Here is a 27,374-nt window from a genome sequence, read left to right as displayed (position 1 = left end):
TGTTTCGACAATTTACTATAACAGATACGCACAAACTTTTGGCTGGATCGGAAAATGGTCTAAAAATAAGAGAGCTAGAAATCGGATCGGCAAATGGTCTAAAAGAGAGAACTAGAAATTGAAAGGTACTCACATAGTTATGTGAAGAGCACTTAAGTTGACCAAATTTGAAATTCTACATTCTCTTCACTTTTCAGAGTGTTCCGTACGTATTATACAAACTACGAACTCTAAGGCTGACGTTAAGAGTGTTCTTGTCTTGAGTGCTCGGCTAGGAGACACACTACACCACCTGCTTCTAACACAAAATACCTTAACTCAGCTGTACAATTTATTTTGCCTGTTTAATGGGCAAAGGGATATTATAGCATTAATAAAAATTACTGAAATAAAAACTATATTTAGTTTCTCCTGTCCGTGTCGCACCTACAACTACCTCCAGCCGCCCGAACTGCGTGCTCATACCTCACAACCGTAACATGGAAATAACTGATTTAAAATAGCGGCACATACAGAGCACAGCATACAATACAATTGCAAATGCAGTTCTATTTATAGAGTGCCAAAAAGGCACGCATATGAAAGTTTGTGTGAACATGTATATATGTATAAGTTCTTGCTCTGCGTTTTCTGCCAATATAACCACACATTTTCTTTAATAACTTCTGTGAATCTCAGCCGATTTTAAATATGATGTAGATCTTATTGTGCTATAGAACAATCGTGTATTCGCATTAAGACAATAGCATCAAAATGTTTGCTTTAATTAATTGTTCTTACCCATTTCCATGGGTTAATGGTATAAAAACACTGTTATGTATCATATATCATGAACTTCATTAACAGAACGCGCTTAGAGATTTTTTGATGAATTTTGTTCACTGATTTAGAGATGGGTATGGGCCGTGTTCTTTCTGTGGTATTTCGCAGAACTAGGGGCGCATGCTGCAAAGCTCTATTTTGAGCGTGCTCCCTACGGATCCCGATCCCCACGTAATTTTTGACAGGTTTCTTTTGTGGAAACGGCGAGATCGCCGTGACCTCGTGACCTGCGGCAACCAGACCCTTGGCCAAAACCTGACCCACATAGAAGTGGGACTTAGTCGCTGTGGACGATATCAATAGAAAGGAGTAGCCCCAGACAAGGCCCAGACTGGCCAATAGCAGTAGAAACAAATGAAGCAGCTGCATCTTGATATTTCATTTTTACGAGTTGTCCGGCCTTTTATTAGTTGTGTTTCGACAATTTTTGATACAAACAAACAAAAACAAACTTTTGGCTGGATCGGCAAATGGTCTAAGAGAGAGAGAGAGTCAACCACAGGAAGGTTCTCTCTAAGTGTGTGAAGTGCACATAACTTGGCCATATTTCGAGACGTTATATAAACTCTTTACTGCTATTATTTTTGTAAGAACCTTATAAAATTAGAAAAAACATCATTTCATTCCGTGAATTTAATTGCTTGGGGATTGGTTGAAATATTATTTTCTTTGATGAATTTATTGTTCATAAAATGGATAATTCAAAATATACTTTATAACATTCAAATTTGTTTGTAATTCTTTTTCGACCACGCAGCGCTTGGCAGCCTAAAAATAGATGCTAATATAAATGTTAGCTTCCACAATGGAGCCCTATTGGCAAACTCAGACTACAATCGCCCACAAACATTGTAATAGGCATTGTTATGTTTGAAAGCTATCAACCCAAAACAGAACACGTGCCCGCTGATTGATTTCGAAATAGAATGTCAACGAAAACAGACAGAGTTTAAACGCAGACGAGGGAAAGAATTTAAATAAGCAGCCGAGCATAAAATTAAACAGAATCACGGTCCCATTGAAATCTACATACACGTTCAGTGCGAAATAGCGCTTCGAGGTGCAAAAGCCCGAAATGAAGGAAATGAAATGCCAAAAAGACAAAGTTTCCGTTTCCTCATACCTATGAGCGTGCGTGGGAGTGAGTGTGTGTGTCTGTGTGGGTGTGTGTGTGTGTGTGTGCATTGACATTGAAAACCAGTAAGGAGCAAAAAATATGAAAATATACGTTATGTGAGCTAAAAGTTAGCTACGCATAAAACTTTTCTGATGGCGGACGCTGAAAGTGAAAAGCAAATTTTTGCAAAAGTCGCCGAAATTCACAGTAAAAACTGTAAGATATTCCTGAGGGTGTCGGGAATTGGGGTAACTTGCAAAAGAATATGAAATGACAAAAAATGCGAAATGAAACGGAAGTTCAAGCTCATTTGTTTGCAGGCAAAGTCACAGCAGCAGCAGCGGCAGACATTTTGAAGCGGAAGCGGAAGCTGCGTTTCAATCGTGCGCCTGATGAAGTTACCAGCAGCAACAAAAGTTACACCACACATCCACACACACTCACACGCACACACACACGTACGCCACGCTCCGAGCTTATGTGTAAGCACAAATAAATTTAGCATAACAATACTTGGCAATTTGTATATTAGCAGACGTCAACGCGGCGTATGCGTATTATGCTTATGATTTCAATATAATGCCCATAAATTTGGCCAACTTTTAAAGTATTTTTGCGCACTCACGAATGTGAGTTTATGTCCCCATCCTATTTGAAGCGTTTGCCGCAAATCTTGGGCTCATTCCATATTCATTGTCATGATTCATGGCCAGACACTGCGGCCTTAATGGTGCAGTAACGTAATTAAAAAAAAACGCATTGCGGGGACAACACTTTATATTTTGGTTTTTGCTGATATATCTCACACACACATATACGCACTCTCACACATGGAAATGACAGTTGCAGCAGCACAGTGAAAATATCCTCGAACTGGGAAGCTCAGCCATTCGGTTCTCTCTCTAGCGCCTGCCAAGGGGTGGCCATTGACTGCAGCAGTAGCGTGCAAATTGATTGCGATTGTTGAGTTGATTGGCAGGCGAAATATGCACACATGCAGTCACACTCACACACACATGCAGACCGTATGACTGTATGCGACACTTACAAATAAAAAAAAAACAGCGCTTTGTGGTTTTCATTGTATTTTTTTTTTTTTTTTGCAGCTCGTTATTTTTTTTCAACCATTTATTTTTGCTTGTCTTCCAAATTAAGTTCGTTTTACCATTGCATTTTTTTGGTTTTCTTGTATCTCGTTTTTTTGCGGATGCTTTTAACACGCATAATTTTTAGGATAACAGATAGTTTTCTCTTTACATGTTAATTTGCGGTGTTTGTGCTTAATCAGACGAGTAGAGCTACTTTATGAGCACAATTTCATATACTTATTTTAAGTCCAAAAATGTTGCCTACCGCATATATATTTAAATAAGCCGTATTCTAAATATGCTTTGAATATTTGCAATAAGTTCGCTTCAGATTTAGAGGGTAATACAAAGCAGATTCAAGCTTACATTTTTAGGAAAATTAACGGTTGTATGGACAATCTTCCAATTATTCCAATAACATATTCCAAAAGTAATCAGCAATAAAAGCAGGCAATATCATTAATTAATATCTAGTACAACTTAAAGTCTTTTTCATTGAAGACTTCAAATATGATATTAACAATACAAAAATATTTATATTTATCTGTATATAAATGCTGCACAATTGTTGTAAATAAGATGAACACACGATGCCTAGAGATAAGTGCCAAAAATGATTTCAGTTAAGACCAGTTGGCTTAATGGCTAGTTGACATATTAAGTACTTTATAGCTTAGGCCCTCAGTGGCCCGACCAGCGGCAACAAAAAACCATCAAATTAGCCAATAGGCGTCTTGCCAAAGTTTTCAAATTGCGACTGCGTCTGACCAGCGGCAACTACGATACTAACCTAAGTTAAGATCGAGCGCGTGCCAAGTGGCCTTTGCTTCTTTTTTTATTATATTTTGTTCTCTTTTTTAATAATTTTTGGCGCACTTTGAAATATTAAAATTAATAATAAATGTTGACGGACCTTATTTGTTTTAGTGTTTGTTTTTGTTTTTGTTGCTGTTACACAAACGTGTTGTCTTCATTATGAGCAACGCCGCTTCTGCCGACTGTTCCCCTGGAGACCGACCCTAATGTATTCATGCCACTTACCTCTCATTTCTCTCTCTCTCTCTCTCTATCTCTCTCTCTCTCTCTCTCTATCTCTACCGCTTTCTCTGTCGCCGACTGAGATTTTTATTTCGTTTGGTCATTTGTGTATTTGGCTTTTCCTTTTTTCAATTTTTTTTCTTGTCATTTCAACTCTCATTCACTTCGTTTTTCTGCCAAATTAAATTTTATTTAACTGTTATGCATGAAATTGGTAACGATTTTTATGGCATTTTTATGTTTCATTGTCTCACACACACAGACGCATAGATAAAATTGCAGCTAATTTATTTTTAAATTATTTAACAATTTTGAACTGTCAGCCGCTGCTGGCGCCAACTCGGCAAGCGAAATACTTGTACGGCTGCCAGAACAATCTAATTAGATACTGCTACGAGCTGGAGAAGTTTCGGTCCGAGGCAGACACTGAGGCTGACGATGATGCCAATGCCGATTTGCTTTATGCCACTTGCCTTGGCAACAGTTGTCGTTTATGGATGCCAAAAGAAATTTTGGCAGGCCAACCATCCAGGGAGAGGGTAGACAAATGGGTTGGCTGGGGGCGAGATATGGGTGTGCTTAGGTTTCTGCTAAAATTAGCTTCAGCTAACTGTCTTGGCTAATAGTTTTTGCCTGTATGCATAATTGTGCAAAACACATAAATTCAGTTGTTTACTGCATTAGTTGACGATGGTTTTACAAAAAAAGAATAGAGGTTGGTAATTTTATTGAAAGTTTAAAATGTGGCATCTAATAAGAAAACTTTTGAAATTAATTGTTAGTTATTCAAACCAGATATTAATGATCTCTCAATAATTTTATTTAATCATCAAAAGTTAAGTTTAACAACAAATGATTTGTAGTTGATAATTTTTGTAAGTATTGGTTTTGACAGCAAAATCAGTTACGAAGAAAATGGATAGTAGTTGACAAAAAGAAAATAAACGCTTTCAGATTGGACCATGCTAATTGTCATAATTACTTTTGAGAAAAGTTAAGACATTTTTTGGATCTAAAGCTGCTTTATCAGCTTATCAATATACACACATATATATCCCACTCCTGCTTTGTAGCCTGCTTGTTTTTTGGATTGGTATCTTAAGTGTTAGAGCTATATCCGAGTTTAAGTTGTGTCTGCGGCTGGCTTAAAAGCATGCAACGATTGCCTGTTGGCCATAAAAGCCATTTATAATGAAATTATAAAATTTACGCTTGGTGGCTGCGGCAGCGAGCACTTGTCAGGCTATTGGCCTGAGCTGGTTGTGGTGCTGGTATTGGAGCTTTGACTTGGGCCTGGGTCGGCGACTTGCATCAACTCAATTGCCAATTAAAGTGCATCAACATTAATGCTGGCCATGATAATGACGATAACGAGCCGCCGTCGGCTATTGCACGTATGGCAGCAACAACAAGGCGGCAGACACAGGGACAACAAAAGCGGATGGCAAGTAAAAAAAAAATAAAAAAACGAGAGATGCACAGACAGTGCGGAAAAAGGGAATGCCCATGATTGCTTCTGAATCTGGCGTTGACTATGACTACGCGGGCGCTTCTGTGGCGCTGACATGTCGCCCGCAATGTCGTGGTCCATGTCGTCCTTGTTGGCCTGACGTCTGACGGTAAATTAAAAAGCATAAAGCTCTCGGACAAGCAAGCTGCATGCAGTGCGCACAAAACGGCAGCACGAAAATTTATGCACGACTTGCATATTAAACGTGTGTTAATTTTAGAGCAGCCAGCAGCTATGATGCCATCTCACTCCCGCTCCCGTTACCGTCCCCGTTCCCGCTCCCAATCTCTCGCACTGCCACCCCGCTGCCATCCTGTGGCTATTGCTGTGCGTTTTCACAAAGGCGCTGTCAATTTTCATTGCACGGGACGGCGTCCAACGCGTTCTGTTCAAATGGCGCATGAAACGTCATTCTGAGACGGCCCTGACTGACATTTGTGGTCATCATTGTTGTTGTTGTCGCGTTTGCCTCAAGTGCACACACTACAATGCATATATGTGTGTCCGTGTGTGTGTGTGTGTGTGCTAAAAAGTAAGTGAGCTCCACTCTCGACAGATTTCAGCTTGGTCGCTGGGTCATGCAATTTTCCAGTTCAAAAGCTTAAAACTAAATTAAACTTTATGACTTGCCACGCAGAAAACAGCCAGAGCAACAGGATTTGCGGCAACTACAAAAAGGATTACCACATGCCATATGAAGAAAAATGTGCGGATTCCCGTTATTGTTATACCCAACTTCTATGAGAAGTTTTCACTGCTGAGCATATCCGATCTAAAATAAAAATTTTAATACAGAAAAACTTTAATAATATTAATATATTGACGATCGTTTGACATATGAATTATAAATATATTCACATTTATATATATAAATAACATAAGTTCTTATTGTTTTCAAATAAAACCCTAAGAAAAACTTGACAAAAATGATATGATATGGTGTTTGATTTTGTTTCCCACTTAAGCCAAATAATTTGAAAAATTTATGAATTTTTGAAATTGCTATAAAAATATAGAGTATATGTTTATTAACAAAACCGTAACACCTAAACTTTCCTCATGATGGTACCATTAAAAATGGACCAAAGCTATTCCTAATATCTGGCAAACATAAGAAAAATGAAAATATGTAAGAAGTGCTTCAGACCACATAAAGCTGTTGAAGGGGTATCTGTCTAGTTTGATTCACATTTATGCAAAGAGAAATTACTTGTTTCGCTTGGTCTCTCGTACTGACCAAATCGGATTATCTGGTCAAGCCAAAGAGGCGAACAAACAAATAAATGTAATGAGTTTAAGTGGCAATGACAAAAATTGTCAGACATTTTATTGAGCAAATATTAAAAATATTACGAATCGCTAGCCATTAGAAGCAGCCGTTGCCAAGGCCCTGCAAGCTGCCATCTAACAAGAACAAGCACAAACACAGTTAAGGATACAAATACAGATGCAGACACACAGATACGAGTAAGAGCAACCACTTAATGCTGATATGTATGAATGTGGCAAGCGAGAGGGAAAAAAAGCAATGAGGGGAAAGGCATCTACTCACACTTACATGCACACTCACACACATACAGCGAGATAGCAAATTTAATGTAATAGCCAAAAGAACCGAGAACCAACAAACCAACGCGTACAAACATTTGTGCTGCTGCTTGCTATCCTTGCAGCTCCTTTCTCCTATCCTCGCTCTATGCTCATCCTCTTTTTGCTGGACATGTGTTTCCAATGGTTTTTGCGCCAACAGCTCTGCCATTTAAAAACGCACAAAAGTTGGCGTCGGGCAAGCACAAAAAAAAAACAAACAAACTTTTCAGAAGAAAAACCCAGTTGGCATTGCAGTTGCAGCGTTTATTTGATTTTTACACACCGATTTTGAGCTATTCTTTTATTAGATTTCGCTTGGCGCTGGCAATTTCGTTGCATTTTCTTATTTTTTTTTATGTTTTTCTGCCATTTTTCTTTTTCTTTACCATGTCGGTTGTTGCCAGTTGTGAATTTGTGAGATTTGATTTTGAAATTGGCCGGACGAAAAGTCAGTGATAAAAGACGCATGGGCAAGGGGTAAGACAAGATGTTAAGCTGAAAGCGCGCGATAGAAGGGAAGGCTGCCATAGGAGATGGAGTGCATAAGATAAGCAAAGATATTATGGCTGTGGAGATATACTGGGCTTGGAATTTATTTAACTACATAGCTTCAACTTCAACGTGAAAAAAGTTTTTATGCATACCGATATGGCCTTCTTTCAATTCAGCTCTAACCTACGCGACGGATGGTGACCAAATTTCATGTAGTCCAACAATTTCATAAAGAGGGTGAAGAAAAATATATGAAACACGCTTTAACGCCTTTGTTAACTTTCTTTTTTTTTTATTCATTTTATTTATTATTATTGCCTTTCGTTCCTTATAATCACAAACCAAACAAATTTTAAACTAGACATTTTTTGCTAGAATTGAACCGATGACCTCTCTCTTTTTAGGCCGATGCTTAATCTTAACCATACCATACAGTCTCATGACTGCAAGTTTTTGTGGTTTTTATACAAGCTTTGACCAGCAATATTTCCACTTGCGGGTCGAATTTAGTAAAACCTCGTGCAAATGCTCACTTTTGAATCAACAAAATTTCATTTGATACGTTCCTGGAAAAAGTTCACGTTTCTGGATGGCTAATGCGGATAAAAGGTTTAATCAACGAAAGTTTATTTTTAGGCTTCAAGATTCTCACCACACTACTTACATGGGCGAAAACCATTGGTTTCAACGTTTGGTTCTTTATTCGATAGTCTTTAAAATTATTTTTAAATGTCTATGTAAGATATTACTTTAGACTACCCAAGATAGTGTGGGTAGAAGCACAAATATTGATACGTGTAATACCGGGAAACATCCGCTAGTTGGTTATAAGCATATATACACATATTTTTAAAGTCTACTCAGATTTTCTTGAGCTTCTTGCGTTGATTATTGGAATTCCAATTACCTTAGCAACACTATTTAGCACTTAAAGCACAATATGAAGCCCCCCACCAAGGCAAAATCGACCAGCTGCCAGCAATTGCAATTTAAAGCCATTAAACTAATAAATAATACGCCACAATTTAGCACATTGCCATCGATTTAGTACAGCGCCAGAGCGACAGCAGCAGATGCCGACGCCAGCATCAAGGCTTCAGATGCGTCCACTTAGAGCCAGCGCCCAACTCTTCTGCACGGCACGATATGCCACGCCTCCATGTGCTTTTATACCCTGTACTCAAAAGGTGAGTGGGCAACTGGTTTCAACAAGTGCTGCCTTAATGCATATTTCATTTCGATATACAATAACAGCTTAAATACTAATCTTCGGGCAGATTTATATATATTCCTGATCTCTGAGACTTTAAGGACTACTGTTGAAAAATGTTGTGTGTGAACTCTCATGTGTGTGACAAACATGCAAAAACTGAAATATAAATTGATTTTTTTTTGTTTAAGATCTAAAAGCACATTTATATTTGCGGGGTATTCGCTGTGTTAAGCACGCCCGCTTGCAATATTCATTTTATAGATGTTCACGCTTTGTGTTGAAGCTGTGACAGAGGGCTAGAAAAAAATTCATATGCTGGTATTGCTGCTGCTTTCAATTGCTTCTGGCACACGACTTTGCCGACGTTGCCATCGATGGCTGCTTTCAATATCTAATAATATTGAGCATACGCGCTGTGCGCTTCAGTCAGAAGTTCCTCGGATGATGCCGTTGCTGCTGCTTCACTTACACTGAGTGCGTGTTGGCGCAATAATCAACAGTTATATTATGAATGCACAAACATAGCACACACACATGCATACGGACATACTTGCACTTGCGATGTGTTCATAATGCGCATTTTAACCCCTTTTCGTCTTTGGCGGTGGCAAGGAGGGCGGTCTGTACCATTTCATCCACCCATATGACACTCCATCTAAGTGATACGATAAATTTGGGATTTTCTTTGCATTATGCGCAGATTTTGTTGGTAGATGGTTTCTCTACCCACAGAGCTTTTTGCACACTGGCAGCTTGAAACTTTTTTAATAATAAATAAAAGTGCTTAACTTAATTCGAGCTGTTCAAAACGTTCTACCAATTTACCCCCAAGCCTCCTCTGAGCGTATGTGTGTGTGTGTGTCTGTGCTATGGATTTTCTGCTTGTATTTGCCCATTTTATTTGTTTCTTTGATTTACCCCCACACAGACACATATATGCACAGCTTGTGCTTGTGAGTGTGTGTGTGTGTGTGTGTGGATATAATTTTTCGATTATTGTTGAGTTTTGGCTTATTTTTACCCCTCGCATTTTGTGGCATTTGCGGCTGTTTACCTCGCCAGCGGCTAAAATGCAATTTATGTGCGTTGGCCAAGTGTTGAGCATTCGGATTTTTGTTTTTTTCTCACTGCTTGTTTGTTTTTTGTTTTTATGCTTGGGTTCAGGTTTCATTTTATGCCCCTCCAATGTTATTGCCACTTGTCATTTGCGTGATTTACGCTTATCGCTGGAGCCAAGTGTGTAATTTGCGCTGCTTGTCAGCTTATCGAAATTATGGTTGATACTCGATGACATGCCCCTTATTTAACAGCAGATTCCCAGATGGCATTCGGAAATTTCTGTACCCCAATAAGAATAGGAAACATTTATAACAAAGCCGAATGTAAATCAATGTGAAAAAGTAATTTAAAAAATATGTCAGATGAAATTATATTTAAATATTCTGGCCTATTACGAGTTGTTTTAATGCAAAAACGTTATATTTTGGAAAGCTTGAAACGCAATTAAAATGTTAGTCAAATGTAGTGAAGACAGCAATTTACAACTTACGTAGGGCAGGTCGATTATATTACAATTTCTTATTCAAATAAAAATTTTTCAGCCTGCTACTCACACAAAAACACATGCACCGTGCATGCATATATGGGAAGGCATCGACTTGAAATTCTCCTAAGTGCAAACAATGCAAATGACAAACTCACATTTTATGTTCAAAATTCGAGTCAGCAGCTGAGAAATATTCGTAAGTCAAATTGAAATTCATGTGTGACATTTGCTGCATATAAATGGGGGCGTGTTTGTATATGTTTGTGAGTCTGTGATAAAATCAATTGGAATTTGAGAAGAATTGTGCTCCATAATTTTGAGAACAACTCAGTACAACTTGCAGCTTGACAAACTGTTTACCAGTGATGCGACTGTGTCGCATTCTTACAAGGCAAATGAAAATAAAATGAAACTCACATAAAACAATGCAATATACTTTATTAATTATATATATAAGTTATATAAGCAATGATTTGTCATATTCTTTCATGTTTATTTATTCATTTTTTTCTAAATTATTGTGAATAAAAGCCAAAATAAAAATAGCCGCACTTTCTATTGAATAGCAAAAGTGATTGAAACAACCTTTTAGAAATATTTATCAAAGAGATTTTTGATAAATTTTCCCATAAGAAGAAATAAACTAAACTAAAACTAAACTAAACTATCTCATATTTATTGTACATGCATATTTGTTGTTGTTTATACACAAGTTATACTTTATTTTTCCATATTTCCATTTCGTTTATTGTTTTCGTGTTATCATGCTCTAGTGCAGGACATTCGTTAATCTTTTGTCGTTACCAAGCGGCTGCTGCTGTTGCTACTGTCTCCACGTACCCCTTATCCTAACATAATGAGTTAATAATTAAACATTTGCGGTATAGGCAGTACTAATTTCAATGATTTATTAAAGTAATTCCATGGTCCATTCAAAATACGACTGTTAAATTACACTAATTTCAATGATTTCGGAAAGTAATCCCATGGTCCATTTAAAATACGACTGTTAAATTGTTGACATTGGACTTATGAAATATTTCCACTGAAACGGCTGCAACAACAGTTGCAGAGGTCTAGCTGCAAAAACTGGATGACAGAAATATATAGACATGAACATTTTACATTTGCTTACTGAACTTCTGCTGTGACATCGGTCCGACAACGAAGTGGATTTTTTTGTTGGTACTCTGGATTTTTTTTTCATCCGACTTTTTGACACTAATTAAAAGTTGCAAATCATTTTTTTTGCCAACTCAAACTCAGTCTCGCAAATGCTAATATGCTTTTGTATAGCCACCTGTTTTCCTCATTTCTCTCTGCTTCTCTCGCACTTTTTGGCATGGTAACAATGGGTATACATGTGAGTTTCACAGCTTTGCTCTGTCGCGTTGTTTATTGTCTATTTACCAGGTCGGTGTTCGAGTCGAGGTTGTGTACTATGCGACTGAGTTACTCACCAAACCGACAGCGAAACTTATTATTATTATTATTTATATGCATTGCTGCCAGTTTACATTTTAATTAATTTGATATATTTCATTTTAATTTCTTTTAGCTCCACAGACATAGTATACATGAGTGGTTCAATAAAAATGTGCATGAGTATGTTTAACAACAATCGAAAACTTTTAAAAAAAGATTAAGGATAAAATTCGTGCTAAATATATATAACCTTTTCAAAAAACAGAATAAGGAGACCAAGCTTGTGAAGTCATACCCGCTGCTGGATGGATGCCACCCTTTAGATGAAGATCCTGCAGTTCTTTTTTGAAAGATAGCTCCTCTTATTGCCCGTGCAAATCAGTAAAAAGTCCAATAAACAATTTTCCCTTTCAGGTGCATATTCTACTTCATCTAAGAAATCTTGTGTGTAAGCAAAGTTTCTTGGATACGCATAAAGCTAAACGAGTGGTATAGTGCCTTGTCTGAATTTATTCCAATAGAAGACATATTTCTTGATTTAAATTAAAGGTTAGTTTTCATATTCATATTCATATTCTAATGTCTTATTTAATCCATTCAGTTCACAAATTGATTATCATTTACGGTTAGATTTTAAAAATGTAAAATATATAAAAACGGACTCTCCCTTATATAAAAAAGAAAAATCAGATACATATTCCATTTGAAATTGAGATCGATCTCATCTATTTCAATTTCTCCTTCATTCGGTTGAGAGCGCTGCCAGCCTTAAACCACTCGATTTGATCTGCGTTGAAGGTGTGGTTGAGCTTTATCTTATCGGAGCCGCCTCCGTTCTTGATCTCGCAATCGATGGGCTTGCCGGGAGCCATATCTTTTAGATTGAGCAGCGACAATTTGCTGGTAGGCTGGACCTTGTCGTAGTCGCTGGGATTGGCAAAGGTCAGCGCTAGCAGACCCTGCTTTTTTAGATTAGTCTCGTGGATCCGGGCAAAGGACTTGACTATGATGGCAACTCCACCCAGATGGCGTGGCTCGAGGGCGGCATGCTCGCGAGAGGAGCCCTCGCCGTAGTTGTCCTCGCCGACGGCGACCCACTTGACATTGTTGGCCTTATAGTCACGGGCCACCTCGGGAACTGCACCCCAGTTGTTGCTGCGCTGGTTCTTAATCTTGTTCATTTCGTTGTTCTCAGCATTGATGGCGCCTATGAACATGTTGTTGGAGATGTTGTCCAAGTGGCCGCGATATTTCAGCCAGGGGCCGGCGGCTGAGATATGATCGGTAGTACATTTACCCTTGACTTTGATAAGAACGGTGAGATCTGTGAGATCTTTGCCGTCCCACTTCGGGAAGGGCTCCAGAAGTTGCAGGCGCTTCGATTTTGGATCCACAGCAACTTTTACTTTGCTGCCATCTGGCGGGGGAGCTGAGTAAGTGTCCTGTCCGGGATCGAACCCTTTGGCGGGTAGCTCCTCACCAGTGGGTGCTTTGAGCTTAAATTTTTTTCCTTTGGAGTCAGTCAGCTCGTCCTTCAGGGGATTGAAGTCCAGGCATCCTACAATGGAGAGCGCGGTGACAATCTCAGGACTGGTCACAAAACAATGAGTCGCTGGATTGGCATCGTTGCGGCCGGTAAAGTTGCGATTGTACGAGGTGACTATGGTGTTCTTTTCCCCTTTCTTCACGTCCTTGCGATCCCACTGTCCGATGCAGGGCCCGCACGCATTGGCCAGAACCGTCGCGCCAAACTTATTGAACGTCTCGATCATCCCATCACGCTCTATGGTGGCGCGGATCTGCTCCGATCCGGGCGTCACATTAAATGGTATTTTGGCCGTCAGACCATGGCTTAGGGCGTCTTTGGCAATGCTGGCACAGCGGCCCATGTCCTCGTACGAGGAGTTGGTGCAGGAGCCAATCAGACCCACCTTGATCTCAATGGGGTAGCCGTTCTTCTTAGAGTTTTCACCCAGCTTGGCTATAGGGTGCGCCAGGTCAGGAGTGTATGGTCCATTCACCAGCGGCTCCAGCTTGTCTAGGTTTATCTCAATCAGCTTGTCATACTTGCAGTCTTTGTCGGGTGTCAGTAGCTTCTTCTGATACTTTACTGCCTCTGCGGCAATTTCGCCCCTTCCCGTGGCGCACAGATATTGTATCATGCGTTTGTTGAGGGGAAAGAGCGACGTAGTCGCACCGATTTCGGCGCCCATGTTGCAAATGGTGGCCTGGCCCGTGCAGGAAATAGATTCTACTCCCGGGCCATGATACTCGATGATGGCGCCAGTGCCACCTTTAACGGTCAGGATCTCGGCTACCCTCAGAATAACGTCTTTGGCAGCGGTCCAACCACTTATTTTGCCAGTAAGATGGACGCCGATTACATTAGGGCATTTGAGCTCCCAGGGCATGTTTGCCATCACGTCGACAGCATCGGCCCCTCCCACACCAATGCAGAGGCCGCCCAACCCGCCTCCGTTGGGCGTGTGCGAGTCGGTGCCAATCATGAGGAGCCCGGGAAAAGCGTAGTTCTCCAGTATGATTTGGTGAATGATGCCGCTGCCTGGCTTCCAGAATCCCAGGCCGTACTTACCGCTGGCGGAGGCCAGGAAGCCATACACCTCCTTGTTCAGATCCTTGGCACGCTTCAGATCCTGCTCGCCACAAATCTGTGCCTCGATCAAGTGGTCGCAGTGCACAGTCGACGGGACAGCCACCTTGCTCAGGCCAGAAGAAATAAACTGCAGGAGCGCCATCTGAGCGGTGGCATCCTGCATGGCCACACGGTCCGGACGCAGCAGCAGGTATGACTCCCCGCGCTTGATATCCTGATCCCCTGGATAGTCCAGATGGGAGTAGAGCACCTTCTCCGACAAGGTAAGAGGCCTTTTTAGGCGACTCGCTACACAGTCCAACTTCTCGCTTAGCAGCTTATAGGGCAAGGTTTGGCCAGTTTCGAACTTGGACATGGCCACGCCGGAGGACTTTGAGCTCATAGAAACGTTCCACTGACTCATCAAGGGCTTGACGGCCCTTCTGCAAAGTCTGCGCAGCCTCTCTGCTGTCTGTGCAATCATCTTCTTGGACATAATCGATTCTCTTGAAATATTATCGTTAATGTATAACTAAAACATGCAAAAATTTTGTCGCAATGATAAAATGTAAAAACTTATTTTTTGTGTCTTTGGATGAAGTTTTTCTTAAAATGATTTATAGTATGAAATCATTTGCTCTCCAGTTTTTGAAAACTTTTGCAAAGGGATCTATTCTACATTTTCCCCGAGAATGAGATTGTTGCTTAAAGTTGATATTTCATATACCTTAATTTTTATCTAATTAATGATGTACAATATTGTAATATTATAATATTGTATTTTGCTTGAACGAGGAACTATTACCAAATCAGCTGTCATATTACAGGTGAAAACAAGCTCATTGAAAGGCCATTAAGGGCCATGTGCCATTAATCGAACTCAAATTTCCTACAGCTCTTCACTGAGAACACATGTGCCTAAAATGCATACTTATGTGTTGACCGGGGCGATATTCTGTGCATATTTGAAAAAATACTATGAAGAACACAAGGCACAAGGGGCATGGTGATGGCAGGGTCGGAGAGAGGATAGTTGTTTGAGTGAGGCACCCATGTCAACGGGACTGATGTTGCAACAAAGTGAGTCAAGCGATTCACATGAAACTATGCGACTCGAAAGCTGACGTGAGTCATTCCTGCCATAGGCTAACTGACGTGCAACTACAATGCAAGTGGCAAACAGAAGGACAGCACGTCATTTACTTGAGTGGGGCAGGGGAATGTTGCAGAGACCAAAGTGTCAACTGCAAGTGAGGCGCACGACGAGCAACGTAGCTGCATCCTGTGATTTTGTTTGCCACAGTGCGCCGAGTGTCAGCGGGACACACTGCAGACACTGGCCACACTGGACAAACTGGACAATAGTCAGTCAGACCGGTAGTTGGCAGAACCACTTTCAATTGAAATCGACGTGCCTGTTTGCCACAAAACCGTTGATGATGGCTAGGTCGGTCACTGGATCGGTGGGGCACAGTCCGCACTGGACAGTGGGGTGGGGGAAGGGGCCAGCAGGGCAGCGGCCGAAACAATGCGAAAAATTGATTGGCTTGACACAAGCTCACCCACAAAGCTTTTCCATATGGTGAACTAAGCGCCCAACTTGGCACAACGTTGACTATGATTTTCTATAATTGATGGATTTCATTTTGCGCCCAAAACCTGAACACTCGCTACTGAACGTTTGAACGTTGACCAATTGGGTTGTTCAACATTTTGGCTAAGTTCCTTGAAAAGCAATCAGAATTTTGCTTGGTTTCGTGTGATAAAGTGGAAGATACTCTGTGCTTATATTTGAAACTATCGGTTATTGCCCGGCCTTGTCCGTGGAACGTTTTGTTCTAAAAATTTATTAAATTAAATATTTAAATATTATCTTTCCCTAAGTATACGCCCGTGAAAAATTTAAATCTATCCACCTCGATCTACACATCGATTTAAAAATATGTTTTAGGCGCATCGAACCGTTGGAATCAACGGTTTCCGCCCATGTTAGTCGATCACATAAGATAACTACAGTGAAAACTTCAGCTTAGTAGCTCTTACGGCTCGTCGCAGGTCCCTTTTATATGTACGTTATATACAACACACACTCCTTGACCCTTTTACAGGGTATAAAATGTCAAGGCTGCACAAACTGAACTTAGAAATTGTTATCCAATTGCTGTCATACATCTATTGTGAACATTTACCTATTAGATTTGCCGAATGAAGAATATGCAATTATCCTAAATATGTTTGCTACGTTTTTCATCCGTCGATGGCCTTCTGAATGGAATGGAAGTGTCAGGCGTGCGTTTCTATGCGCTTCGCATGCTCTTAAATTATTGCATTTAAGAACTTTTGCCATAAATAATGGAAAACTTATTGCCAGCGATTGAACTTACGATAAAGTCTGAAGAAAAATAAAATAATATAAAAGTTAGCAGCAGTAAAAAACACCTATGCGTGAGTATTACTTGGTAAGTGCGGTACAGTAGAGGTATTGAGCACATGAAAACGTTTTAACGATAATGTTAGACTAACAAATAAATTTAATCAACGTAAATTTTATTTGCATGTTTTACGATATTTTAATAAATACCGAAAATACGTTGCTGTTCATTTAGCGTTCTGTTAGCTATAAAGCGCAATACGATGTTTATTTATTTATTTTTTTTTTTTTTATTTATTTATTTATTAATGGTCGACAAACGAGTGCCTTCCTAATTATTCAATACATTATACATACATATGAGAATTAAATGCTAAAAGCCTAGTTAAAATACACAATTTTCTAATAGCATCACCGATGGAGGTGTTTTATTTGTCGTCAGGTTCTTGTCATTGTAAGTTTTTAGTTGGGCTACTTGTTGTCTGATTGGGCGCATTGTAAATGCAGCTGCAGCGGCAAAATGCCTGAAAATTGTTGAGAAAATTTATGTACTGCCCCCAGTTAAGTGTGGTGTCGGTGTCTGTGGCCAAAGTTGCAACAAAACTGAAACTTTGGATTAAAAAAAAAATGTTAATCCTCATTTTTGCAGCTGGCAGCGAACAATACGTTTGTTTTTGCTGCCAGTGCGCCATGGCTGCAGCCTCAGCACAGCTTGCGGTAAAACTTTTCAATAATATTCCCAAAAGTCCAGCCCAGACGTCGACAACGACGACATAGTCGACGACGACGATGATGACGGTGGAAACGAAAAGGTTGAGCAGGGCGATAAGAGACAACGAACGGCAACGGAAGTGCCGCCATAGTTGGACACATAGCATAGTTTTCGGCGCTCGGGCAGCCATATTGCAACAATGCCCAGAAAGAACAGAATGGACACATATTTATATGTATTCTGAAAGTCGATTTCTCGCCCAATTCACAGCTAATTAAATTCTGTTCAACTCAATAGAATTAAGAACAGCAGCGAATGCATAAACGAATAAATCTGTGAAAAGTATAAAGGAACTTAAGCGAGAGAATAGATTTAAAGTTTGAAATGTGTTTTGGCAAAAATGTTTTTACTTATTTTTTGCTCGTTTCTGCTGCATTCAAAATATATACCTTAGAAATAGTAAATTTTGCCAATTAAAACATAAACGTACATGTTGCATACATCTCATGCATGGTTAATTGCCCGCTTAAGAGTTTTATGTTTGAGGTTTACTAAATTTAACTTTTCAAAAATGTTCTTTATCTTGTAAGGTTGAAGAAGTTTTTAACACAAAAGAGTCATATCCTTGAACTCCTGTTGCAAATTAATTTTTTTTTTTAGTTCGTAAAGAATTTAAATTAGAAAACTTAGAAAATTTGATAATATAAAATATAGCTGAATTATTTACATTATAGGGAGAAATGTTCAAAATATGTAATAGTTTTTGTAATTTAAATTTATTTACTGGCCACATTTTTTTAGTTTTATACGTTGCAAATTCAAGTTTAAATCTACTTGAACGGTTTTCAACAAAGCGTTCTAATTCTCCCTGAAAAATTGTATAGATAACGGTTTGCGGAACTTATGGATTTGACCAGGACCAGGACCAGGACCTCGGCACAGGACACAGGATAGCCACCCACGAGTTCAGCTTTGTTTTAGTGCGCCCGGCAGACAAATTCAGCATTTCCCGCACACGTGGCTTTGGCGATTTCCTTTTGTGCAAACATATTTTACCGCAATTGCGGCACATGAGTTTTAGCTCAATTGAGGCGTAAGTAACTGAGCAGCCTGCTGCCCCCAGGCCACGTTCAGCCAGCTACACCCAAGCCACGCCCAGCCAGCTGCATCACCATAATGAAACTGAGCCGCCTCCTTCCGCCTTTTGTGTGTATAAATATGATTTTTTTAACAGTGCGTCTAACTACGAGCCATAACTCGGCCATAGATTGAACATTGGCTCCCCATTCAATTCAGCTTGTTTTACATTTTTTTTTTATTTTTTTCGTTTCTGTTTTATTATTGCATTCACTTAGCTCTTTTTATTCTCACTTACTGCCCTCGCTGCGCTCCGATGACGTTGCATTAAGGCCAGTTGGTGGTCAACCGGTGCACCTGGAGCATATCTTCCTGGCAGGCCACCTGCTGCTGGGCTGCTGCATGCAGCGACGCTTTTGTGCGCATTGTTTCCGTCAATGTACGCATTTGTGCGGGTCAGTTGGGCACAAAGAAAGCAGAGACTGGACCGAGTCCAGGCCAGCTGAGAGGCTCGACCTGTACCTATGCCCCGGACACGGGCAGTGCCTCCTGTCGCTGTTGTGACTGGACCCGTTGGGCGTAAATAATTAGATTTAATTGGTAGATTTCCGTTCCGTTTTGGCCACACGACTCCGCATGCACGTTTACTACGCAAAACTTTGTTGTATAATCGCTTCGTTTAGTGGCATTGCGCTGCATGAAAATTATAAGCTCCTCCATGCTGATCTATGCGCATTAAAGCAGGTTGTAAAGTAGAGGCTTAAGAGTTCTTTGGGCACTTTAGCTAGCGATTTACTTCTGTTTGTTGTGCTGCAGCTACCCAGTCGAATGCTCTTCCATTTCGTTACTTACTTTCCAACGTAAATAACCTTTTAGCGAGGGGCACTTAAAAATACGCAAATTTATTGCTCATCTTTCATTTGCCTTCGACTCAAGCCACGAGGGAGGCAGCCTGGCTGCTTGTGCAGAGGCGCCTTCTGTCCATCAGGGCAGCGATAAACTCTTCGTTTTTATGACACTATCATAATATGTACACAATAATTATGCCCCGGATGGATTATAACGTGAACTTGGCGCAGTGGAAATGCCAAAAACGAACGAGCGGAAAAAATTCTCGGACTGTGCCATTGAACTCCCACAGCTGAGGCCGTTACCAGAGCAGACCAGGACGCACTCGAGCGCAACAAAATGGACATGAAACAAAGACCAAGAAGCTGTGGGTTGAATATTGAGCTTAGGCAAATACTTGCTTAAAGCCAACTAAATGTCTGTTGTTGCTACTTCCTCTCGACTCTTGATCTCTTTTCCCCTCTCGTTTTACCATCAACACCCCAAATATGGTTTTATAACATACCTGTGGGCGCGTCGCCCTTTCCGCACTTGATTAAGGCGCACACGTATGTCTGTTACATACTCACGGGCTGTGTGCAGATGTGTTCATAACACACACTCACATACAGAAATAGATACAGATGTCGGTGCAAACACTTTAATTTCCTGTCAATGTTGCAATAAATGTTGCAAAAGCAGTCTTCTAATCTGCAACGAAAAACTTGGCTAGCAGGGTATAATGGAGTTATATATATGAATATACATACTAAAGAGATGAACATTTCGCTGACCTCATCAGATATATAGATTCCCGTTTATTAAAACAAAAAATTCGAGCGGGGGCATAACACTTAAATCTTTGGATTAATATCGATTGGGATACAGAAATTAATTGTAAGGCAGCTTAATGGAACAATAATGTTTAAAAGTAATTTATTAATTGAAAAACTCTTTGGAATAATAAGAAGGTAAACATAGATAAAAATGTTAGAAGTGTATACAAATTTTAAATATAAATAGCATAAATATAGACAAATTTAATTTAAAATGAGCTCTTCAAAAAGTAAATAATAATTGAACAAAATGTGTATGTATTATTTGGTTTTTATAAAGCAAGGGTATTTTTATTGCGTTAAAATATATATGATTTTGCTTACTCTGTAACAGCCTAGAATCTCGTCAACGCCAAATGCCATTCGCTTGGTCTTGGATATTTTTGTGGAAACCGGAAATTGTGCTTATGCAATTGTCATTGCCGTGCACGGGCACTCTTCCATATCCGTTCAATGGCAGCGCTGCTTCAAAACTGTCAATGCTTCGAAAGCAAAAAAAAAGGAGAAAATGTCGCATATTACCAACTGAAAGAAGTCAAGCTCTTTTATTCATTTTATTCATTTTATTCATTTTATTCAAAATCCATAACTGCATAGTCCAAGAATTTAACTACAATAGTAAAAAACTGATTTGTTTTAAAAAATTTTTTATATCTTTGGCATATTATATATTATTAAGGGATTGACTTGACAGACAAACAAATACATCTTTATATAAAACTGGTTTTCGTTACTGACTGACTGACTGATTAGTGATCAACGCACAACCGAAACCTTTAAAACTAGGAAGCTGAAATTTACTGTGTTTATCATCTCTATACCTCATTTTATGGCCTATTTCACAATTCTTTATTTTTTTCATACCTTATTTTCTTCATCTTTTCTATCTTATTTACAAAATAAAATAATAAAGTTACAAAAGATTATTTAAATTTTAATTTAGCTGCGCAAAGGGACATAGCTTGCAAGACGGGCGAAGAAAATACCTCCATGATGATATTATATATATTTGTATTCTGATTAGGCTTTTAGTTTTAATTTTGCCATTCTAATGTATTTAATGCTTAGGTTGACACTCGCGGGCAAGGCCGGGTAATACCAGCTAGTTTGTATATATCTTATTTGATTGCACATTATTCATATTTTTTAAAAGAACTTAAGTTTAAAAATCGACTCCAAATTTATAATATTTAACTTCTAGTCACATCATACTAGCTGTCGTATGTTTTAAAACGTTTCAATAGTTAATTTAAGATTTGCTATCTACACTTTTTTTACTGTTCAGATAATTATTATATTATTAAATTGTAAAGAGTTCCTGTAGGTTACAATTTTGAACACATTGTTATGCTGTTGATATCCTATGCCAATCAACGCAAAGGATTATCTAGTAATAACAGCAGCTGCGGACAATACGCAAAAAGAGAATCCATTTGCCTACCGTTTCATCACTCCTTTGAGCACTTGCAGAGCGCTCGCATTACACATTCTTTGCTTTTTAAAAAAAGGGTACATAAATTGTTAACCGAACTGAGGCAAGAAGAAAAACGCACAAAAAGGTGGGCATGTTTTTTCTGTATGTATTTATATTTGTACTTTTTGTGGTAAAAATAATCAGGTAACTTAATTGAATCAGGTTACCGGGCAGGGGTAGGCATAAAAAGTGACAAAAGAAAAGGCTACAAGAAAACGGCACAACAACGGAAAAACATGGGCAACAACAAGCGGCAAAAAAAAAATTCGTGAAAAGGAGTGAAAATGTGCGCAAGAAGGCAAATAAAATTTGAGTGAAAACAAATAGACCAGCCGCATAGCAGCAGCTCGAATAATAGAGGGGAGGGGTGTGGAGTGGTCTGTCCCATCAACGACCCACAACAGCTCGACCTTATTTATAAATTAAAAGAAACAATTTTTCCCCCAGGACATACACCTATAAATTTTGCGAGCATAAAAGGTAAATATAGTATATTTATATATGTATATGTATACATATATATTTTTAGGTTCCTGGTCGCGTTGGCGGAAAAGGAAGCCCGGACAAGTGCATTTACCGTCGCTTACGCAAATAATTTGTTTTCTTAGACCAGGCCGAGGCGCTACAGTTTTTATGCTTGTGCACTTGCACGCCCATTGGACATCGCCCACATCCAGATGGAATGCCTGCTGAACTGCTCCTTGTCATGATTCTGCATCTATGTCTCTCTGTCTTACTTTCGTCCCGTTTCCTGTTGTGTGTTTTGTTTTTAGCTGTCCGCCTTTCCTTGTTTGGCCTGCACTTCTCACGCACTAACTTTGGGGAATTTGCCCAGCACTTAGTCCAGCTACTTGGGAGCATTTGAAAGACCAAGACATAGCGTATTCCCACAATTGTATTCAATTCAAAACAGGTTCCCTTTCCCTTCCACTAGTATATCTCTATATTTAAAACTGATTGTCCTGAATGACAAGCCGTAAGAGTTAGAAAAGTTGAAATTGAATGTCAATATGGCCCTAGGACTAGGTTTTTATCTGAAGAATTTAAAGGAAACTTATATATTTTGTTTGATGGCGACAACAAGCTAAATCTTGTAGGCCATATTCAGGGAAAACTCTCCCAAGAGATTGTTAAAGCCAACAAGTTTGGCATGCTCTCTCTAATATGATAGTTCCTATATAAGATATAGCTATATCTTACGTGTGCAAAAAAATAGCTGACTTCACGATTACAAGATGATCTGCAAGTTTTAGTAGTGCCGCAATCAGCAAGCATGATCAAGCGCTATTTGTTTGCCAATCATGCTGTCGTTCAGATATCAGCAAAAGTTTGAGAATAGCTGAGAGTGAAACAAAAAAGCTCCCTTTAAAAGCGCGCGCCCCCAAAAGCAAGAGCTCAGTGCATATAGAGAGATCTAACGAGTAACGACTGAAAGCTCAACATGAGATTGTTTACGATTCTGTTGGTTGCCCTGATAACGCTTATCAGTCGTGCGCCGCAGACTGAAGGCTCAAAAATCTTGGCCATATTTGCTTTTCCGGGCCGCTCTCAGTATATCTTCGCCGAGTCGTACTTGTAGACCTTGGCAGCCCGGGGTCATGAGGTGACAGTGATCAATACCTTCGAAAATGAACCTGTGCCGAATATGAGATTTATAACCGCGGCCAAAATACACGACTACTACGAAGGTAAACGAAAAAACGCAAGTGAAATTGGATTAACATGTGAATAAGTTTAATTTCATTTTCAGACATGCTTGTTGCGATGATTGCGCCTTCTCTTTGGCAGAGACATAAGACTTTCAGTTGGATGTTGGAAAACATCGCCGAGTGCGTTTTGGCAGATGAGGACGTGCAGCAGCTTCTGAAATCTGGTGAAACTTTCGATTTGGTCATTGCTGAGGTGCTGCACACGGAGTCATTGTTTGGATTTGCACAGCACTTTAATGCGACGCTTATGGGCTTCTCCACCTATGGTAACGACTATTATATTGACGAGCTGATGGGCAACATATCACCGTTGGCTTACAATCCAGTCATCAGTTCGCCGAGGTCCAATCCCATGACCTTCTACGAGCGTCTGGAGAACCACTGGGAGATATGGTTGGAGAAATTAATACAGTCGTTTATACACTATCCCTAGATGGAGCAACAGTATGCGAAATACTTTCCCCAGGCCAAGAAACCACTCTCCAAGACACTGGACAGTTTTACTCTGATGCTGCTCGGTCAACACTTCACGCTAAGCTACGCCCGACCCTATATGCCCAACATGATTGAAGTGGGTGGACTGCATATCGCGCATAAACCGAAAGCCTTGCCCGACGACATTAAACATTTTATTGAAGCCTCACCCGAAGGTGTCATCTACTTTTCATTGGGCTCTAATGTCAAGAGCAAGGATTTACCCGTAGAAACTCGGAATATGCTTATGATGGTTTTTGGAGGACTAAAGCAACGCGTGCTCTGGAAGTTTGAGGATGATCAACTGCCTAACAAGCCTGATAATGTATTCATCAGCAAATGGTTTCCCCAACCCGACATCTTGGCGCATCCCAACGTAAAACTCTTCATCACACACGGCGGCCTGCTGAGCACCATTGAGAGTATCTACTTTGGCAAGCCTGTGCTGGGTTTGCCCGTTTTCTATGATCAGTTTATGAATGTTAAGCACGCCGCTAGGATGGGCTTTGGACTAGGCCTGGATCTGCTCAATCTTAAGCAGCCAGAGCTGGAGATAACGATCAATAAACTTTTGACTACGCCCACTTATGCGAAAACCGCTTTAATTCTCTCGGAGCGTTATCGCGATCAGCCAGAGTCGGCGGTGGATCGCGCCATTTGGTGGACTGAGTACGTGACGCGACACAAGGACGCTTCATACATGCGTGCCCCCTCGCGGGACATGAGCTATGTGCAGCTCCACAGCTTGGATACTTTGGCGGTTCTTTTAGTTGCACCTCTACTTTCCTTGTGGCTTCTGATTACGTTTATTCGATGGCTTCTGCGTCTGATCTTTGGTGACAAGCGGAGCAATTGCAATAAGCAAAAGAGGCATTAGTAAATTGTTTTATCGTAGCGGATCTTATTTTAGCTAAGTTAAAGTGTTTGTTTTCAATTGAATAATGTTAACAATAAGTTTAAATTATTACACGTGTATAAATTGTATATAAATATTATGCACTGCCCTCTTTTATAATTGATAGCTTTCAATTAACTAAATATAAATAGATAAATATAATATACAAATCACATATTTATATGCACAAATCTACCCAGTTTTGTTTTTATTTTGTTAAATTCAATATGAGATTTCATGTTTTTCCTATACATATGTCTTCTACATAATTTACCTAGATATTCAAAAGTTTTTTAAACTAACTAAATGTTGTTTTTTGCACAAATATTTAAATAAAAAATATATAATGTTGTATTTGGCGACTTTTCCATTTTATAATTGTCTGTTTGGCTGGCTCGAGGTCCGGGGTTTTTTTTATCCAAGACAAAATGAAAATGCAATTTGTTTGAAATTTAACCAATATATCGGCTGCACTTGACCTCCACGTCAAAGAGTGCAGATGTGTTAAACAATTGCCCTGAAGACGGTTACCGAAGTGCAGCCGAAATATATTGGTTAAATTTCAAGCAAATTGCATTTTCATTTTGTCTTGGATAAAAAAAACCCGGACATCGAGCCAGCCAAACAGACAAATAAAAAATATATATATATATTGTATTTTTGTTTCATTGAATAGCTGTTAACTGTAAAATGTACGCTTACATAGCGCAGTTTTAAGTGATCACTGTTATTTAACATTTGGCAGCAAAGAGCAAATGAATATGTCACATAATACAATGTAGACGTAATATTTATTAAATTGGCATAAGTTAATTTTTGTTATGTATTGTATTGTTAGAATGCGTCGTCGTTGTATTTGGCACCCAAATTCACAAAAATTAACTAATCAAAACTTTCCCCTAATCGTCGACAAGGTTTTTTTGGTTTAATTGTGAAGCACTGTTGTATTTGGGTTGCCAATGCTACAGATGTTTCTGGCTCCTGCCAGGTTATGCCCTAAATCACTGGAATTTTATCAACTTCAGCTTGAAACGAAATTCAAATGTTTCGCTCGTATTTTTTCTTCATAGTCTGCCCTCTCGCCACCCTCTAGTTGTGTGTTGCCCCTAACAACTGGGTGCCCGGAAAAACTCGCACTGGCCACTTTGCACTAAGTACTCACACTCCAAATTCCGTTTGAAGTTTTGCGCTGGCCACACCTGCACAGCGAACGCACAGACACACACACGCATATACCCATGGCTACCTGCCCCCACCCGTGTCCTACCTTAGTCGGGCTTTCTAGCTACACGTACGCCGCGCCTGGCTTGTAAATTGTATCCGTTTCAGGCACATAAATTGTTGTCAACTTCCGTTGGCTGCGACAACGTCGCCGGCACTGACCACTTCTACTGCTACCGGCTCCTTCATCCTCCTACTTTTGTGCTCAAGCATCCTGCACCCTATGTTCGCATGGCGCGCTTTGACTCGAGTGCCGTTCACCTGGCCAGGTTCGGAGCGCTTGTCTTTTTTGTTCGGTCGACGTTATTTTTTTTTTTTTTTGCATTCTTGTTTTTTCTTATTTTGTGCGCTCGATGCAGCTTCAGGTTCAGCTTGCAACACCAACGTAATTGAATTTTTAATCTCGTTTATAGTCAAGTGATCTCTGGCATATACCGACCGTGTACTGCGGCGCATATTTTACGTGCCTGGCGACTGGGCGCATGGTCTGCGCTCGGGTCCAGTTTCTGGGCAGACTTCCAGCAGCGACAGCATCGGGTGAGCCAAATACACTGCGCAAATAAAGTTGTCTGCTGTCATGAACATAGTGCCAAGGGGTGGACAGGGGAACTGGAGTTGGCCTCATAATGAGCGCCCGCCGTTATGTTAAATAGTTGGGAACAGGTAACTTTGCCAACGGCCAACGGACAAGGGGCAACGGGTTAATATGCACACTAAATTGCATATTCAACTTTTCGACTGTCGTAATAAAATATATTTTATACAATAAAATTTGTGGCCATGGGCGTGGCAAACTGCAGACGGTGGTAGCTGAATTGCCTGCCGCCCGGCAAATGTTTTAATAAACTTGTGCCAGATTATGCACAAGCCGATGATCGCTGGCCAAGTCCAAGTCTAAGCGCTTGAAAAATGAGCCCAAAACTTTACCTGATTGCAAATTGAGTTTTGCGGTAGGGCATGACTCCAGTATGCCGTGTCAAAGGATTGTAAGCGATTGCATCATTAACTTGCTAACGTGAGCTGCGGCGACGACTACAGGACGGCGGAGACGAGAGGGTCGACAAGACGAAGACGAAGGCAACGTTCAATTAAGGCTTAATTATAAGCAGCCGAGAGTCAACGGCGTCGCGTACTTTTTGGCGTGACACAGTTTTGAATGGTTATGCGGGAAGGGGCTCCGAGCAGGTTGCAGTTACTTAATTATTGCAACACAGACGCGATGTAAGCGACACTTTTACTTTTAAAGCGACCTTAAACAGAGGTATTAAGAGTTGTGCGTAACATTTACCTAAACTTTAATTTTAGTATCTATATCTATATGTATATCTATATCTATATCTATA

General features: G+C 39.9%; 2 protein-coding genes and 4 long non-coding RNA genes across 7 annotated transcripts; 4 read left to right on the top strand and 2 right to left on the bottom strand.

Moving 5' to 3' along the window:
* Positions 1–279: 279 nt before the first annotated feature.
* On the bottom strand, positions 280–10,327 carry LOC135439692 (uncharacterized). The gene is made up of 3 exons (XR_010438159.1): positions 8,322–10,327; positions 7,810–8,250; positions 280–340 (listed from the first exon to the last, which is right to left on the bottom strand). It is a non-coding gene; the product is annotated as an uncharacterized LOC135439692 (long non-coding RNA).
* LOC135439690 (uncharacterized) lies at positions 6,599–7,930 on the top strand. The gene is made up of 2 exons (XR_010438158.1): positions 6,599–7,042; positions 7,570–7,930. It is a non-coding gene; the product is annotated as an uncharacterized LOC135439690 (long non-coding RNA).
* LOC135439689 (uncharacterized) lies at positions 10,290–10,902 on the top strand. 2 transcript variants are annotated; one of them, XR_010438157.1, is made up of 3 exons: positions 10,290–10,419; positions 10,472–10,612; positions 10,760–10,902. It is a non-coding gene; the product is annotated as an uncharacterized LOC135439689 (long non-coding RNA). The 2 variants fall into 2 exon arrangements; XR_010438156.1 differs by having other exon boundaries at positions 10,472–10,679.
* Positions 10,903–12,416: 1,514 nt separating this feature from the next.
* mAcon2 (Mitochondrial aconitase 2) lies at positions 12,417–15,042 on the bottom strand. The gene has a single exon (XM_064698437.1). The coding sequence runs from the start codon at positions 14,928–14,930 to the stop codon at positions 12,567–12,569; it is 2,364 nt and encodes a 787-aa protein (XP_064554507.1). The 5' UTR covers positions 14,931–15,042; the 3' UTR covers positions 12,417–12,566.
* A 102-nt stretch (positions 15,043–15,144) lies between these two features.
* LOC135439676 (uncharacterized) lies at positions 15,145–16,317 on the top strand. Its single transcript, XR_010438153.1, has 3 exons — positions 15,145–15,261; positions 15,330–15,514; positions 15,580–16,317. It is a non-coding gene; the product is annotated as an uncharacterized LOC135439676 (long non-coding RNA).
* Positions 16,318–23,145: 6,828 nt separating this feature from the next.
* Positions 23,146–24,953, top strand: Ugt35C1 (UDP-glycosyltransferase family 35 member C1). The gene is given in 2 exon segments (XM_064698422.1): positions 23,146–23,420; positions 23,483–24,953. Coding segments are annotated over 2 exon segments (1,557 nt in total). The 5' UTR covers positions 23,146–23,173; the 3' UTR covers positions 24,793–24,953.
* Positions 24,954–27,374: the final 2,421 nt, after the last annotated feature.

This window comes from Drosophila montana, unplaced genomic scaffold, assembly GCF_035044405.1.
Source record: "Drosophila montana isolate Dmon_TW-CO22-7 unplaced genomic scaffold, ASM3504440v1 contig_778_1, whole genome shotgun sequence".
Taxonomy (NCBI): domain Eukaryota; kingdom Metazoa; phylum Arthropoda; class Insecta; order Diptera; family Drosophilidae; genus Drosophila; species Drosophila montana.
This window is presented reverse-complemented; position numbering and strand designations above follow the sequence as displayed.